The 17867-nt window shown below is 40.6% G+C and overlaps 1 protein-coding gene across 1 annotated transcript; it reads left to right on the top strand.

The window, feature by feature from the left end:
* The first annotated feature begins 50 nt into the window (after nt 1-50).
* On the top strand, nt 51-3864 carry CUNH15orf40 (chromosome unknown C15orf40 homolog). The gene is given in 5 exon segments (XM_065734314.1): nt 51-68; nt 70-186; nt 261-387; nt 1146-1273; nt 3242-3864. Coding segments are annotated over 5 exon segments (477 nt in total). The 5' UTR covers nt 51-56; the 3' UTR covers nt 3335-3864.
* Nucleotides 3865-17867: the final 14003 nt, after the last annotated feature.

Genomic DNA, 17867 nt, shown 5'->3' with positions numbered 1-17867 from the left:
CCGCTCACCGCTACCCGCAGCGCTCGGGACCGCGGCGCCAAGCGGCCGTGACGCGCATGCGCGGCCGGGGGGGCGGGGCTAGCGGCGTTCCCGGAAGGGCCCGGCCGAGCTATGCTGGCGCTCGCCGGCTTCCGTCGGCGGCTGGCGGCTCCGCTACGGGGCGGCGGCGGGGCCATGCCCCGGAAGGTGCGGGCGCGGCGGCCGGGAGGGGTGCTCGGCGCTTTGTGCCCGGTGTCCCGACGCCCGTTTCTCTCTTTTAGGGAAAAGCAGCAGGGAAGGAGCACGCCGAGCCCGGCGCCGCCGCGGGGCCGGTGGTGGCATCGGGCGACGGCAGCGTGAGGGTGTCGGTGCGCGCCAAGCCCGGCTCCCGCTGCAGCGCCGTGACAGGTGGGCCCCGCGCCAACGGGCAGCGCCGCAGTGCCCGCGGGGACCGGGCCCGGTGCTGTGCGGCACTGCTGCCGCCACGCGGAGCGCGTGGGGCAAAGCCGCGGTGTCGCGCTCGTGTTCAAATGACAGGAGCATTTGGCACAGGTGTGTGTGGCACTGTGCGCTACGGCTGCTCCGCCTGGCACGGGAACCGCAGCAGCGCCAGGCTGTCGTTGGTTCCGCTCAGTAACGTGTATCAGTCTTAAAGCTGGGGCAGGGTAGAACTCGACATCGAGAACGCGTTTCTGTTTTTACGCTCGAGAAGCACTGAGCGATTTGGTGAGTTTTCCCAAGGTTGAAATCAGCGCTGATGCTCAGAGGGCAGCACGACGCGGCCTGGTGGCGGCGCGGTGCCCGGGCAGCTCGCTGGTTGCTGTTCTTGGTGGGGTAACAGCTTCCCAGGAGCACAACGTAAGTCTGTGCTGTGCCTGCAGCATAATGCTCACCACGGGGAGCGTTACTGTTGTGCCCAATGGCTGCAGCAGTGGAACTAATAACGTGCAGCTGCCCTGTGACACCATGCTTCGTGCTCAAAGCCTATCGTTCTGTCCTCGGTGACAGCTTTAAGGGTTTTAAGAATGCCGAGTTACCCGCTGATCTAGGAGCTCATTGGGCTTTAACTCCAAATGTTTTTGAAAGCATGAACATTCATTTCTGGGAAGTGACAATTAGGCGTTCTGAATATTTGGAGCATAAAAACCTCCGGTTCTTTGCTGTAGATGTGACAGCCGAGGCAGTAGGTGTGGCTATTGCTGCACCGCCGTCAGAAGGGGAGGCGAACGCAGAGCTGTGCCGCTACCTCTCTAAGGTACTAGAAGTGAAGAAGAGTGACGTTATTTTAGAGAAGGTACTTCTTTTCTTCTTTCTTTTTTTTTAGTCTTATTCTGCTGCACTGTAAATTCAAGGCTCTGAAATGTTATTCCTTGAGTACAGCAAGCTGCTCTCCAAGTTAGGTCCAAAAGACACTTGAAAAGCTTTTAATTGACTTAATGGGATGATTCACTAAGGAAAAAAACTGGTTGAAGAAGAACTGCAGCTGATCTTGAGATCTTTAATCAAAATAGTTCTAATTATACATTTTCAAAAATGCGTTTGGTACATGTCTTCTGTGGCTCTTCAAGATTCTTTCTTTTTCATTTCAAATTCAGCTCCTATAATTTGAGCTTCGTAGACAACATGCATTTTAGGAAAAAAAATGCATTTGTTTTTTGAAGGTACTTCTGTATTTTCTGGCAAGTACCTGTAGCATATAAAGCAAGAGTATATGTAAATGCCACCATTGTAGCTGGGCCTTAAGAGTTGTTAATACACAACACTGCTCATATGAAACATGTGTTGACTATGCTAGGTGAAAACTGCTTTATTCATTGCACCGTATAAATAAATAAGTTTTATCCACTCATTGTACTTAATTGACAGTTTTTAATGTACACTTTGTGTAGGTGAGGACACAATGAAAAATGGTGCCTTTTATTTTTCAGTATTTTTTAACTCTGTAATTGGAGAAACCTTTAGAAAGATGGTCAATGGCAATCTGATTGATGAATCAAGCCCTGTTTTGGTGAAAGATTGAGATACTGAGGGTTTTTTTTTTCTTGTTTTCCCAACTCCTAGGCAAATTCATTAATTCTGTCAACATTTTACAAATCTGTAGGTTTCCTACCTTCAAGAGTTGTTCAGATTTAACTAGATTAGTATCATCAAGTGCTAAGCAGAGCTAAGCATAAAAGGGACCAACGTTTACTGACCTTCTTAACTCAGTCGTTCTGACGTGTCATGTCCAAATAATTACAAGCTGGTGTTTGTTTTCCTCAGACCACTGTTAGTTCTTGGTAGAGCACAGCGTTAAAGTTTGTGTTTTATTTGTGTTTCCATTCTGATCTGCTAGGTGTACACACTGAGCAATTTCTGTACTGGTTGCTCTCTCCTGTGTGCTGCTTGCTTCATTATAAGTGATAACACTGACAAAACAATTGGCATGATTTGGTATAATACCAGTCTTACCATGTTTCTATCCAAAGGGCTTGATTTTCATTATCAACTGTCTAGACTGCTTCAAAAGGCTATTTTTCATTTTTAAATTCCTCCCCCATTTCCACATAGCAGGGTGTCCCAAATGGGTCTTCCAAGCTTTTTGTCATGCATAGATGAAAATGGTTATTTCTCTTGTTTTTACAAAGTCCTAGCAAATGTGTAGCTTCAGGCAAAATGAAATGAAGTTGCATGTTTGCCAGTTCCTATGTAAAATAGCAATTTTGTCAGTAATATAAAAACAAGTAAATAATATTGAAAATAACAGCCTTTTGAACCCAAATATATGCTATATGCAGTGCAATTTGTTGTCATTTAGTTGATATTATCAGCTGGAGAACTCAGCTTAAGAGTAACTAATATTCTGTGAGAGGCAGCGTTGAAGAAAGATCTGAAAGTCCACATCTACCAAATGTTTGCAGTAATTTTTTAAAACTTTAAACAAAATACAGTTGGAATTTTGCTTCTAGATAATACAGTTGAATAATGGAAACTTACCTTTCCTTGCTTTTTGTTCTAGTCTATAAGAAAGGCATAAATTCAAGGCATGCTCTGGGAGCTGTATTCCAGTTTTAAAAGGAGAATAGATAAGACATTGCTTTTGACCTTTAAAATGTCAGAAAGGGTTCATCAACATCCCTTCTTGTTGTCTTTAATTCTGCACAGCTACTCACTGAGAATTATTTTAAGTATTTGTGATGTGCTGGCATCACAGTGAGCTTTTTTGAAATGTGTGTTTGGTGGTGATTCTCTGCACGATGTCTTTTGTGTGTATCCAACACAGGGTGGTAAATCACGTGATAAAGTGGTGAAGATTTTGGTATCCGTGACACCAGATGAAGTATTAGAAAAACTGAAAAAAGAAGCTTCCACTTGACCTAAAACAAGAGCAGAAAATGGAACGACGTAATGCATCTAGGTGAACAGACTGGTGTTTTTTTCACATGTATATTGGTCCCAAATTTTGGGAATTTTGGATACTGACTGGGAAAAGATATACTTCTCTGCTTCCCTCTTCCTTTTTTACGGTGACTGCTGTATAACTGAACTGTTCCTGTAGGTTTGGTAGGAAAAATCATGTCTGCTGAGTCTCTGTGTCTGATTCAGTAAGCCTTGTTCTCTTCCCTGCTCACTAAGGGTTTCTGAATGCAGCTACATTTGGTTCATAAAGCAAAAGGCTTGGAGTGATGGGCTTCAAAGATTTTGGTACAGTGTGAAGTGTAAAACAATCAGACTGGATGGTAAAGACCCTAGAAATGTTCTTTAATATCTGGTGGCAGGTTGGATGCAGTTCCACGCTATGTCAAATATGTATATCTAAAGTTAATGTATTTAAAGCTAATGTATATACTGTGGTTGGTCATCATGCACGCAAGCTCAAACCAGAATTATTTGCATAGCTGAAGCAAAGTCAGAACTTTATAGTAAAAAAAAAAAAGTGACCCAGAACCTTACAGCTGCATCCATAGTGGCTCTTTGTAGTAGTTGGTAATTAGTTACCTGCAAAACAGAGACATAATTGTGGTAGCTCTGCAAAATGTATCTCAAATGTAATGACTTTTTAATAAAAAGGGCAAAAAATGTTATAAAATTTTGTTTTGTCTTTATATTTTTAACAAAAACATAATTTCCCAGACGTCATGTACTAGAACGTTACTTTAAAACAGAACTATTTTGCAGTTTTTCTTTGGTTTAAGTACAAGCACTGTCCTGCTCTGCAGCAAAGCTGGCAGAGTCACAGGTAGAACAGATCAAGAAATCTGAAACAAAATGGGCAACTGAAGCCCAGTCTTCAGGGTAATGAGAAAGCTTAACTGTTCTTCTTAACATGATTCAGAGGTCAAAGATAGATTTAAATGTATGAGATAACATGTGTCTGGTAGGAGTTTGCTTTTTTCATCTGAGTCTGAAATTGTCTTATCTCTACTATGATTGTCATACTTTGTGCACATACTTCTATATGTATAAATATTTTAATACCTAAGGTTAAAAAAATAGTAATAATGTTACAGATGTAAGAGTTACAGCTAAATTCCTCTAAGTAGCTTCATCTGCTGCAAGCAGTAGCTCACAGGTTCCATTTTTCATGGTTGAAAAGCTTTTGTTCTCTCAAATGTTCTGCTTCCTATTATCCTAAATATTGCAGCAATCATTTTTAGAGTTGGAGAACTAACATTTGTCACCTCCATGAAAGTGTCTTATTTTAGGAGACTTTATGAAAAATCTTGTTTGGCCTGTATTTGGGAAACTGAATATAAACTGTGACTGGTATTTGCTTAATGTTTTTCACCTGGGCTGCTTATTTTCTCAGCCTTATGGCCAGCCACACATTGCCTCACTTGTATTTCTTTTTCAGACCATATGGGCCTATTTGCATGTGCTGTTCTGTCAGCTTTGGTTTGCAGCCATTTCATCTGTTCTTGCCCAGCAGAGGGGCACCATGTCTTGCAGAAAAATTAAGTCAAAGCAAGCAAAAATCAAACATTTGTGTTTGGTTGGTTGTTCTTGTTTTGTTTTTATTTATTTATTTCCCTAGCTTCTGTTTACTATGAGTGGGAAACTGCAGTCCAAAGATGGAGGAATCCTGATTCCCTAACACTGCATCCTGAGATGAATGCTGCAACAGCTGTTATAAAAATTTCTTGGGAACCTGGTACCAAGTGTTACATGGCATGTGTAACATGCTGTACATAAATGATGTGTTACAAGGACAAGGACTGCAGAACCTGCTGGAGATGGGAGCTGGGTAAGCAGGTTCAGTGTCTAACCTACATCAGTCTTTGGTGATAATCCCCAAAAGTAACCAATTTAATCTTTTGGTTCCCTCTCTGCTTTTGTTTGGCCTAGTGTCTCTGGGAGCAGTGTGGTAATGAAAACAGAGTTTATTAATATCACCAATCCAAATTACTTCAGAAGGACAATATAAATAATGCTGGAGTTGCTGTATCTGAGAACCTCTTATATCAAAGTTTTTTGTGTAGTCTCTCTCTTATATACATGAGTCATTGATATGTTTGTCCTGATGACATGCCTGGGAGGCAGGAAGATATTGCTGATCCATGACACAGCAAAGTGTCTCATCACTTCTCAGCAGAATGTATCTTCAATAGAATAGTGCCTCCTTTTACCTGTTGGTCACCCCTTAATCCTCGTGCCTAGAAGTATCCTTTTCTTTAAGCAACGTGATCATTCGACTGCTTGAAATCCTGCTATTTACTGGAGCTCTGTTGTCTTTTCCTAATGTTTTCTCTGACCAATTTCAGTAAGATGTGAGTTGTGGGCAGTCTCTGTATTTTTTAACGTAATTTTTATGTAATTTGAACACTGAAGGTAGAAGTTACCTGAATACATTCTAAGTCAAGCATTCTTATGGCATAGAACATTCTTACTCTTCCTTCCAGTTTGTTAATGTTTATTTTCTAAAATCAAACTTCGAAAGCAGGTATATGGTTTCATTGCAGCACTGCTCTAATATGCTAATTAAGGGTATTTAATTACATCCTCTGAGGCTGGGCTCCTTGCTCTTTTAGTTTCAATCCACTCCATTTATCATGCAGCACATCTCCATCTCTGCTTTAGTCCCATGTGTTTTTAAATCCCCATTTCTTCCTGTATCATCAGTCTAAATAATCCCATGTAATTGACAACTTTGTCAATAACTGGCAGTGGCAGTTTACCAGAAAGCACAGTTTAATATCTTCCTTCCTTCAGCCTCCAGGAAGATAGATACACCTGCTCCTTCTCATTAGCTCAGGTCTCTCTGTTTCCCCTCTCTCACTGTTTATTTGCATATGTAAAACCTGAACCAGCTGAATCCACCTTTTATTATTATTCCAGCCCACTATATTCCCCTCCTAGTGTTTCTCCTTTATCTCAGGGGGTTGATACACTGCCATGCTAGTGTGAAAATGTTCTGTCTCCTCCTGGGAGTGCAGTGCTTTACCTGCATGTGAAGCCTCTCTTGCTTATTACCCTGCCCCAAGTGCAGCAGCCTTTCTTGGGTACTTGTGATGAAGCCAACACACAATAAACAGCCAGAAAGCTGCTGAAGAAATGAAATACTTGCCTGAAAGGAACAGTTTGGTACTTCTCTAAGGTAATGGGAATTCATTTTGGTCCTTTATGTATAAACTTTTCAAGTAGTTTTTGCTAAGCCATGAAGAACTTTGCTTTCCTCTGTAAATACTTCATTTGTTTGTTTTTGTATTCTCTCTAGAGCTGGGAAAGCTGAAATGACAAAGTAGTCTACCTTACCATCTCACCACATGCAGCTCAGATTTTGGAAAGTAGTTTAAATACCATTTTGCGTTTCTAAGTTCGAAGTAAAACATGTGGAAAAAGAAACCTAGCGAGTATTGCTATAGCAGTTGGTCACTATAGAAACATGCTGTAAAGATAACAATTGACCATGGGCTGAAAAGAATGTTGCAATGAGCAACAAATGTTCCAAACCTCTTTTGTGCTGCTCAGATGAAGCAGTCTGCCTTATGAGAGTAACTGGGGCTACAAATGATCATCCTGGGACAATTGCCATGAAGCTGCTTTTTCTCTGTTACGTGGTAGGTGTGCAGTGCCCTTGGGAAGGGCTAGCAGCACGTTGTTTCTTCAGCCAGCTTTTGTTGCTGTAGTGTCTTGCAAGAATTTATTGAGGCACGTATATTGAAAAAAAAAAAAAAAGAATCTAAGCTCCCAATACATGTTAGGACATCCTTAGTGCCCACCTGTCTGCAAGGGCTGCTGGCAATTGAATTTTCTAAATGAAGTATTTATATGGAACCTTTTTATTTTCCTAGTACCACTTTCCAATAACTTTTCTTAAAACCTGCCAAGTTTTCTTTTCAGAAGCTCAGGAGCTCTGTGAGAGACAGGCATGGCACAGCTCCCCTGCAGGTGCTCAGCTCCAGCAGCTGCCTCCCTGACAGGAGACCCCAGCCTCTCTTGCTGCCCTCACCTTTGCTGCTGTTGTTTCAGGTGAGTGCCCTCTAGCAGGCCCAGGCTCTAGGACTGTTTTTGCTCTGTAGTTCTCACCTCAGCATTCTCGCTGGTACTTAGCTCCTTAGGTGCTACCACATTGTCTTTCTAATTTTTTGGGGTTGACGGCACTTTGAGTGAATTTGAATGCATATTCATTTTGGAAAGGGAAAAAAGTCCTTGTGAGGTAATCTTTGCAATCAGAGCAAACTCATCCCTCTGGTGGGGCCCTGCACCAGCTTTGTTGTTTGCTCTTTAATAAAATGTCTCCTTTTGTCTTCAGCAAATCTGACAGCAATCAGCTAGCACATATGCGAGGTCGTGTTCCTGCTATGAGGAAAGATTGCTATTCTCTAGTAGGATGTGCTTATGAACAGGGAATTTTCTTCATTATTTCAGCTGCTTCTTTGCTGCCTTTTGACAGTGAAAATGCAATCTGTTCCTAATAAACGTGGTATGTTCATGGGGTTTTGTGGTCTTTTTTCTTTTTGTTTGAAAACCCTGATTAAGATCATCACTGTCTGAATATTGGTCCTAATACTTGTAGAAAGGGGACCAGCCAGGCAAATTGTACTTGATTAATTTCACCTAATAAGAATATCTAATTCTGATCAGTCACTTCTCTGCAGAGTTTAGGTTCAGCTTCTAAAGCTTTTTGGTGAAATATTTTTGAAAGTTGATCAGCTTATGATGATGTTCTTCAGAGTTTTGCTATGATTTCTGTAATTTATTAGCTAGAATTTAAAAACAAAAAAGTGCCAGGTGATATTTCTGACAAGTTGTGAATGTGAATTGAGAACCTCTGAAAACAATGATTTGACAATAGCTGTCATTAAGTTATGCAGCAGGACTAACCTTCCAGTAGCCAAATACTTGTATGTGTAAGAGTAGAGAAGGTGCAAGATTTAATTTAACAAACTTCTCACTGTATTAGTCTATGTAAACTCTAAATCTGCAAAGTAAAGTTAAACCTCAGTGGACATGTACAGGTGTTATGTGCTCAGGAAAACAAGATGAAAAGATGTGCCAGCTTCATTGAGGTTGGCATTATATGGGAATTAGGAAGTATATAATTTTTTTAGTCTTCCTGTAAAATAGATCCCCATGAAGTAGAGAGGTTTTCTCATACTACTGCTTATATTTGCACTAAAAGTTCCACTAAATGTGTATTTTATGAAAAATGTTTTATGACATTTTATTTGGAAAATCTTCATTTCTCAGCTGCATACAATTCCTGGTCACTTCAGTGGACCTATTTTTGGTCTTTTTACCTGAGAATAATCCAGTGAAGTGCTCCAAGTTTGTACATGTCTAGGCTTATAAATTTCAACAAACGCATTTTGTCAGTTCATTTTAGGACCTTAGCTATTTCGAGGCTGGGTTCTTGTCTTTGTCCCACTTGTATCCATTGGGAGATACCTTTCTTAGACTCCCTGGGGAAGCAGAACCTGTTTGCTTGATTCTTGGTTTTGCATAATAGGTAAACTTCTCAAATCTGAAAGTGAAGAAGATAAAACATGGAGAGGGGGGAAAAAAGGAATGATTTTTATTATATAAAGGTCATTTATTGGGCTAGTAGCAGTTTTTCTTTGCTTGCTGAAAGTACTTGCTGTATATCCTAAGCTTTGCTGGAGAGACTCATGCACAGAATAGCGGAGTGGAGTGCACTTACTCTGCAGTTTAGCACTTAGGTTGAAATAGGGAAAAACTGTCACAAGAGTAATACTTTTCTAGGCATATTTTCAAGGGCCATAAATCTAATAATTTGCAATATAATTTCCCCTATCTTTCACAGTTATTTGTTTGCTTACAATCTGTGAATCCAGGTGGAAAAAGGATATTATATTGCCTATGTCCATCTTAGTGTGAATTATGAGCCCTGAAATGCCAAGCTGTTTTTATTGTTAACTTTTTAAGAAGGAAAGATTCATCTTCTGAAATCTTAGATCCATGTAAAGGCTGCATATGTGTAATATGAGAAGAGCATCTACTGGTGCTGTTGTTATTTAGAGACGTGTGGGTTAAAATACAAATTTAGATGGAAAAATCTGTGTGCTAGTCAGAGCTCATCTATCCTGCCTTCTCATCTCATGTAAGTAAATTGATTCAACAAAGGCAGCTACAGTTTGACAGTACTTTTTTCTCTATGTCGACTGAACTTCTGTCCTTTGCAACAAGTAAGGACTAATGCTTTGTAATTGCCCTGAGAGGTCAGCACATCCTCCTGACACCACTGTCATCCAGCTGCAACTCCTGAGGTCCTACCTTGTATTCAGAGCTCCCTCTAAAGCACTGTGAGGTCTCCCACAGGTTTCCATGATGCTGACCTGGCAGCCCTGGGGGCCCCTCACAGTGGGGCAGGCTGCTGCCAGAAGTGCTCATTCAGCTTAGTGCATTCCGCATGAGTTTGCTCTGCAGGGAGAGGATAATTGTGGACTGTATAAAAAATTGTTTCAAAATGAGACATTCCTTTCTTTTTCTGTGTCAGGAAAGCATTAAAACTTAATTAAAAGAGAAATTTGAACTCAGAGAAATTCGTACCGATCGTTGCTCCTCTGCTATATTAATTTCCAGTGCTGAAAGAAGACAAATACCAAAAGGGGATGACATGTCAAGATTTAAGTGAAATCACTTAGGAATGGTAAAACCAGGTCTTCTGATTATCTGTCTCTTTCAACAGTATCATAAATGAGAGGGTAAATCAAACACTTGTTTCCTTTTGCCTTGCTGTCTGTGGACAGCATCAAACAGAGGTGTCACCCATCCTTTGTCTCTTTCAAAATGAAGTGCTTTTCTCCACAGAGGAGCCTTTCTTCTACTGCTACATGCCTCTTCAGTTTTAGAGGACAAATACAGCCTATGGTTTTAGAGGGTAAAGAAATCTGTGACTTCTTAGTTGTAGCAAACAAGTGTGACTGCCACCAGATTTGGCAGCAGAGAATAAACTATTGAGACTGTTGTGAACTTAGAGTTGGCAGCAAGGGAGAGTGAGCTGTATTTAAGTATTTTAAAGGATGCATACTAAATGTTAAGATGTGAGCCAATTTTAGAGACTAGGACTGCCAGTTATCTTTGTGTCCAGTTTTGTGAGGATGTTTTCCAAAGAAGAATGTCAGGCTTAAAATAACAAGAGCATATAAACTAGGTATAGCAGTCTTTGTTTTGTCCTTTTTCCCCCATTCCTTTCTATTTATCTATGTATTCTCTATGTAATCTATGTATTCTCACTGCAGATTAGATGCAGGTTCTTGGAGATGCATGCTCCTCTTTTCCATGAGTAAAGCTCCAAGTCTCTAGTTGCCACTGTAATACAGGTAATAATAAGAGCATAATCAAGGTTGTATTAGTTTTGTGGTTATTCTGAACTCTAGAGGCTTACAGTAATTATAATACCATTAAATACTAATGGCAAAAGATTTAAGAGTAGATCACGAGACTCCTGGAAGGAGATGAAAATGTTGCTCAGTCTTTTTCAGTACCCTAGGCTCTGCATTCCTCTCTTTTATAGCAAAATACCAACTTAAAATAATTTCCAAACTGCTGGGGCATAGGTCAGCTCTTCTGTGCTAAGGGTAAAGCATGCTGTGTAAAATAACAGGTTTATGTGGGAGAAACTAAGCAGGAATCAACTCAGTCTCAAAAATTAGTTTTCTGTGATTTTTGGAACACTGTATCTCCCTCCATTTAGCAGTCAGAAATACTGCACTGAGTGCCCTGAGACAGGAATAGAATTGTGAGGAGAGCAAGTCTTCTGCACGTCTCAGGATACCTTTCACCATGTTCTCTGATTGCTTTATGAATTGTGCAGCCAGGGTTATGACTTCATTTCAAAAGCTTGTGGAGTGTACTGATGTGAAAGCGTTACATGACATGGTTCTGTGACCCAGCCCTTTGCCTCACAGCTGTATTCAGCACCAGCACAGTGATTTGTTTAAGCCAGCACAATGTGGTATCTGTCTCCTGTCCTCCATCATAATGTGGTCACAGTGTAAAGCTGCTTTCATGTTCTTGACTTTGCACTTATCCCTTGTATTTACACATCTAGAAAACAGGTAATGGAATTAGTTGTGCTAAGACTTAAGGTGCCAAGGTCCCATGTGAGATACACCAACTCCTAGCCAGTCCAGATAGAAAGAGAGCTTCCAAATGGGAAGAGCAGTGCACAATAAATACCTCTCCTTTGGCACAATTAGAGTAGGCTCATAACAAATGTGAAAAATGCAATTTTCCTGCAGCTTTTTAATTTCCTTCTAATGCCTGTCACACATGTAAAAAATGTTTTTTCATCAAAATCATTATCATTTAAAGCCATATAAATTTGAAAGCTTCTACAAGGTTACAAAGGTTAATTAAAATATCTATTTTAACTGTCCCCAAAACATATTATGTTTGATGTTTTGTTTTATTCTTCCACTTCCTCTTTGTCTTGTGTATCATAAAGTTTGCTGACTAAGGGCCAATGGATATGAGTTACAAACTATTTTAATTTTAGATGCGTTCTGGCCTAAATCAGTATTCAGGATGTCTTGCTTATTTTCATCTGATATGATGTGTTGACTTGGAAACTGGGCAAGGTGTGGACACAAAATAATGTATTGAATTAAATAAAATCATAACTGCTGATCAGTGGTTCTGCTGTACTGCTTTGCCAATTAACACAGAAGCCCTTGCTGTTACTGCACGGGATTCTGCCGTTTATCATCTGCCTGCAGAGCATCAGCCCTGTTCCACGTTGTGCACTCTGCAGTTCTGCCTGCAGGCCAGCATGGCACAGGGACAAGCAGGGCAGCGTCAGGCTCAGAAGCTGTGCAGTCCCAGCATGGCATTACCCACCACAGTTGTGATGCAGATGTTGCATGCATGAGATCCTTCACGTTATAACATTTGTTTAGGTTCCCAGCAGCGTGCTGACTGCTCTGATGTATTTATGTCTGTTATGCTCCCAGGAAAGAATGTGCTTTACTTAGTAGCTTGATCTGTAGGAATTCGAATAAATTCTACTTGTTTGACCTCTGCTTGTTCTTCAGGTCTGTAGCGCTGTCCATCTCTCTCCGTGCTAAGGCAAATCTTAGTGAGATATCCATGACTGATTGGTATCTACTGTCATTTTCTGTTGTTAATAACCTCCCTTCAACTGTTGAAACTGAGGCATTCTTCTGCAGTTAACTATGAGATTGCCGCATTAAACTCTGTGTGGCTGCAAGCGATCCTGTGGGAGCTCAGGCAGATTTTAATAGGTTCCCAGGCTCTCCCAAGTTTGGCTGGGATCCCTAATGGGACTGAGGGTACCACAGACAAAAATCCTGTTCTGTGGGGTGCCACTGACAAATCTTTTCCGCAGTAAAACCAGATCTTTCACTTGTAATGTTTCTTAAACCAATTGGGCTCTGATAGCATGAAAGGTTCTTTTGCTTTTACATTTGTCTGTGTGATTGTGGAAGTGCTGCGTATCTTAAAGAGAAAATAACTGTAAGGGCAGTGTGATTTGGTTGTGCTCATACCAGCATGTGAGCTGAAGGTCTCTGAGCAGTTGGCTGCACCCCCTGAACAACTGGCCTGCCTGTATTTTTGCATGGGCTCAGTAGAACTGCTTTATTTAATCTAAATTGACATTTTTGCATTGTACTTTTTTTGTGGCCTATTTCAATTCAGTCTGATCTTGCTTCTAACTTGCAACAACTCTAATTTAAACCAAAGCAGCACATCCATAGCCTCATGTACAAGCATACCACAGATGCTTCAACTATGTTGGTTTATGCTGAAGAATGTGCTTTTGCCCAGTGTGTGAGGAACCAGACAGCGCTGACGTTTGTTTTCTCTTTGTGTAGCTACTTTTCCATTTAGAGACTATGTAAGGCCGCACTATAATTCTGCTAAAAGAAAGCCAAGCTGCAGACATTAAATCTGGTCTTAATTCAGGGTTGTTATAGCCATCTTGATGCCTGCTTAGGGAGGCATGGATTAAAAAATAAGCCGATGTTCAGCTGTTGAAGTTTCTTTTTTGTGTGCATGTTACAAGTCTTAGTTTTCTAGCAATGCTTAAAGCTTCTATACTAGTAGTAGAAAACCCAGATATTCTGAGAAGGTTCTCTGAGCCATGTACTGGTGAATGTGTTCATGGGCAGGTTTGTGCCTTCTAAAGCATATTTGGAATGTATGATCCAAAGGGATAAAAAACAAGCAGTTAAATTCATTCATCAGCTCATGTCCTGCAGCGTGCCATTTGCGTATGCAGCAAAAGTGGAGTTGAGCCAAAGAGCAGCTGAGTTTGTGGACAGCTTTGAATCCAAAGTCACGACGGGACCTGCTGGGATGTCTAGGATCCTCCCCCAGAGTATTAACGAGAAAGAGATGCCATCTGGAAGAATTTTCTTGCCAAGAGATTGTGATGCCATCTTTGTCTTCCAATTCTCATCAATCACAAATGGCTTTTTAACAGATCTGTATGTTACCTTGCGTCAAATGATTTCATTCTTCTTGGTTTCTAAGAACACTCTCTTTCACCTTTCAATAGATTTTTTTAGAAGTCTTTTTATTTCTTATAGATACGTTGGTAGTGATATCCTGTCATTATTTTCCTTTGCCTGCATCAGTGTATTCCCTCTTTTATCTCAGCTGTCTCATCCTACTGAATTTTCTTCTTCCTTTGCTCTACGTATATTGTCCCTTCATTTTTAATTCACCTCTGTTTAATTCAGCATTTAATTCAGCATTAACTGTCAAATTGGACTATCCATACTGCAATGATGAGGCTGGTTTTATGCAGCTTATATTTTAGAGAGTTTCTCTTATTACACCCATAGGATTTGGAATCATTTATTTAGTATAGGTCTAGCTTTGAGAGGTTTCTAGGCCACATAATCCCAACTGTGCACTTGTAAATACTGCGCTATGTAACTACATAGTGAAATAAAGGCAGGCTTTAAATCATCAGTGCCTGCACAGTGTCTAGAATGTGTTTGGTTTTGCTTAAAAGAAAAAAAAAATCAGGAAAATAAATCAGTTCGTTCACCAGCTTGTTTCTAACACCTCATACTGGGGCATAGTGATCCAGCTGAGGTTGTTATGTGCCATACCTGTACATTTAAACGGGGCAGCCCGTCTGGAAGATTTGCAGCTGGAGTGCACAGCACAGAGAAGGGAAACAGGGCAGACTTAGCACTGTTTTACAGATGGGAAACTGAGACACAAAGGCATTAAAAGTGGTTTGTAGCTGAGCTGGGAATTAATGTGCGTGTCTGGTTCTATCTTTGAAAACATCCTTGCCTTTTAACTCTCTTTTGTTCACACAGAATGAGTGGCACTGCAGCAAAGTTGTCTTTTCAGAATTTTACAGTAGCTCTGAAAAGGTCTTCAGGAGTGTTCAAGAATATGACAAACTGTGAAAGTGAATATCTGATAGAGAATAGCATAACGCCTGTGTAATGATAGGAGGGAGAGAGTAAAAAGAGCTTGGGACTGAAAAAAGCTATTCTAGGCCAATATTAAGAGTACATCTAATGCAAGTATGAAGGGAAGCAGAGGTAGGCTGATCTTTTATTAGCAAGCACTAAATCCATTTTGTCTCTTAAAGACTAAAATCTTGCTGGTGAGGTCTGGAGACCTTCTTCAATTGGATTTACGCAGGCTGCAGGGCATGTAATCAATAGCTATTTGTTTATCATTCCCTGGATCTATCCTCCTAATTTAGGGGCTTGAAAATTCTGCCAGTGTCCTAAACTACTTCCAGATTCCTGGGTCCCTATTGTGCTGGCTTCCTGTGGGCTGCGTAGGTCCCTGCAGTCCCAGGGAGGAAGGGATTTCTCTTTTCTTTCCCAAGGCAGTGGAGTGGCAGTGAAGTCATCTGATAACCAGTAATCAAATCTCAAAACATATTTTCCCCTAAAGGGATTGGTATACAGAGTGAATGGCCATTAAACAATTGCTCATTTACCCCAACTGTGCACCTTGTAATCTTTCCCTGGACAGTGCAGTGTGCCCTTCCCACTCCCATCTTTCCTTAGAACAACAAAAACCGTAATTCTGCTGATGGAAATATCCTCTGAGCTGCAGAAATAGGATTTGCCCCCATGGCAGTTTGAGGTTAAGCTTCTTTATGTTCTTGCAGCAGTTTAGCTGCAATTGTGGTTTAGATGAGTGCAAGTGGACCCCGAGCTTGATGCTGCAGCAGTTCATTTCAGAGTGGGTGTTCTGAGCATGTGGCATATAGATGAGTAACACGAGCTCCATCAGAGGAGGACGTGTATCCACACAGAGCTCATGCACTAAACCTGAACTCCAGAGGTTTCATTTGTATTCAAGTGCTCATGCAATTAAAATCACTGAAGCAAGCCTTTGCTATGGAAAATCTAATTTTCTTTTTATTACGTGAAAAGAATATGTAATAGTTTGGGGCTGGTTGCACTTAGTAATTATTACTGTTAATTTATTTTTATTGAGTACGTGGCTCAATAGAAAATAGGTCCTTCCAAATATTTCTTCAGAAACAGGCTTCAGACATGAGCTTGGACAAGGAGCATCTCATTTCTCATCGTGAGAAGTGCTTGCCCAAAAGCTGTATGGAATGTTATGGTATGCTAATACGTTTTTTTTTATCCTTTATCTAAACAGTACTGATTTTAGCCTTTAACTTTTGGTTTATGTGGGTATACATGAGATATTATTGAAAAAGAAGCTTTTACATTTTAAGAAAAATCAGCATTCATTTATATTCCTGCTGGTTACTGGTAACAAAGGATAGCAATAGAAAAGATGTCCTGTGCTTATTAGACTTGCAGAAAAACGTAGTTATTATCAACTTTTACCGTGTCCTGTAATGAATTTGCATTTTAATAGGACAGAGTACTTAGGAATACAAGGGGTGAGCGGGGTTGCGATAGCACATCGCTGTTCACGTAAACAGATGAGGACTGACAGCCACTAAGTGCAGTGCGTGCTGCACTGAGGAAGAATATAGGCCATAGGAACACAGAAAATAAATTCTAGCCTGCAGGGCCTATTGAAAAACCAATCCTCTTGAGAGGAAAGATCATTGTGCACCACTGTGTTAGAGTTGCCATCCACTGTCCTGGCAGATCTGGGGCCACTGGGTTCTGTTTTGTTCTCCAGGTTCCGTGTCTGTGTACCTTGAATTGGGCTGTGTACTTCCTAGGTACTTTTAGGGAAATCTGATCTACCATATTATCTTGCTTAGCTTGATCACTAGAATATCAGTACTATGCATAATGTAAGCAGGATTGTACAGCTTTTGTTGAAGCCTCTGAAGGCAGGCAGCTGATGCCCTGAGGAGCAGTCCTGTCTTCCTTGGACACATTCCTAACCTCTCCTGTCTGCCAGAGCTGGAGGACGTGGGTCTGGACAAGCTGAAAAATTCACCCAAAATTGTGTAATTCAGAGATTTTGTGAGGAATAGGAATGCTAGTAGGGGAGAAATGTTAGCTTAATTTGATATCAAGAGAACTTTCCTTACAACACCTCAGTATAAGAAGCAAAAAGACCATATTTCTTGGCTAAGCAGAATATCTATTTGCAAATTATGAGGAGGATCTTAGATGCATTTAAATATACTGAGGGAGCAGAAGATGAAATGCACATTTTCTGGAAGTTGTGTTGATTATACATATACCAGAAAGAGGACGTTCTCTTCAGTGTCTGAAATCTCTCTTAAAGAGCCTCTTGAAGGTATTTCAGCTTCTAGCTAACCTTTCAAACACGTCTGCACATTACTATTCCCAGCTGCAGAGTTAGGGTAAAATAGAGGTTGAACTGCGGTGATTGCTTGTAAAATTGTATCTCACAAACCTCGCTACAACTTTTTTCATGCGCTTTCTTTTGCCTTCAGATACCTAGTGACTTAGTTGTTAGCATTTTTAAAGTGCCAGTTCAGAAATTGTACAAAAGCTACCGAGCTTTCTTGCAAAAAGAGTTTGCACTTGCTATCAACTGCAGTAATTCCTTGGTTTGGATTAACCATCTACGCAGAATTGCTGTACGTGCTCAGGAAGGGATTTTGAATGGCTGCAAGAGCCATACTCAAATTTTGGCTGTTTTCAGACTCCTGGTAACATGGCAGTCATTTCTGAAAGCATAACGTTGATCTTTCTTTTTATTCATCTTAATAATGATGTCTGAGCAAATGTCAGATGGAAGAATTCTCTTAAGATTCCAGGCAGTGAATTTCAGTGTTTACCTGGAGATCTCCATCATATTTAAAGCAAACCATTTCCGGAGTGTTCGAAGTTGCAGATGTTAACGTGTCAGTTTTATCATCTACAACAACTGTACGTAGTGGTTTTATTTAGCTTGACAGAAGCAGTAAACTGGACTTCATCACAGATAATGATTCACCTAAGTGGAAACTTCTGGGGGTAGTATACATTGAATTCTGTTTACTTTTTTGCCCAGTGTGAGGCATGCATTTATTTAGAAGTGCATTCATT

The sequence above is a fragment of the Cyrtonyx montezumae genome, unplaced genomic scaffold, assembly GCF_038088225.1.
Source record: "Cyrtonyx montezumae isolate F1298 unplaced genomic scaffold, pur_monq_1.0 scaffold_17, whole genome shotgun sequence".
NCBI lineage: Eukaryota > Metazoa > Chordata > Aves > Galliformes > Odontophoridae > Cyrtonyx > Cyrtonyx montezumae.
Note: the sequence above shows the minus strand (reverse complement) of the source record. Positions and strands in the feature narration are given on the sequence as shown.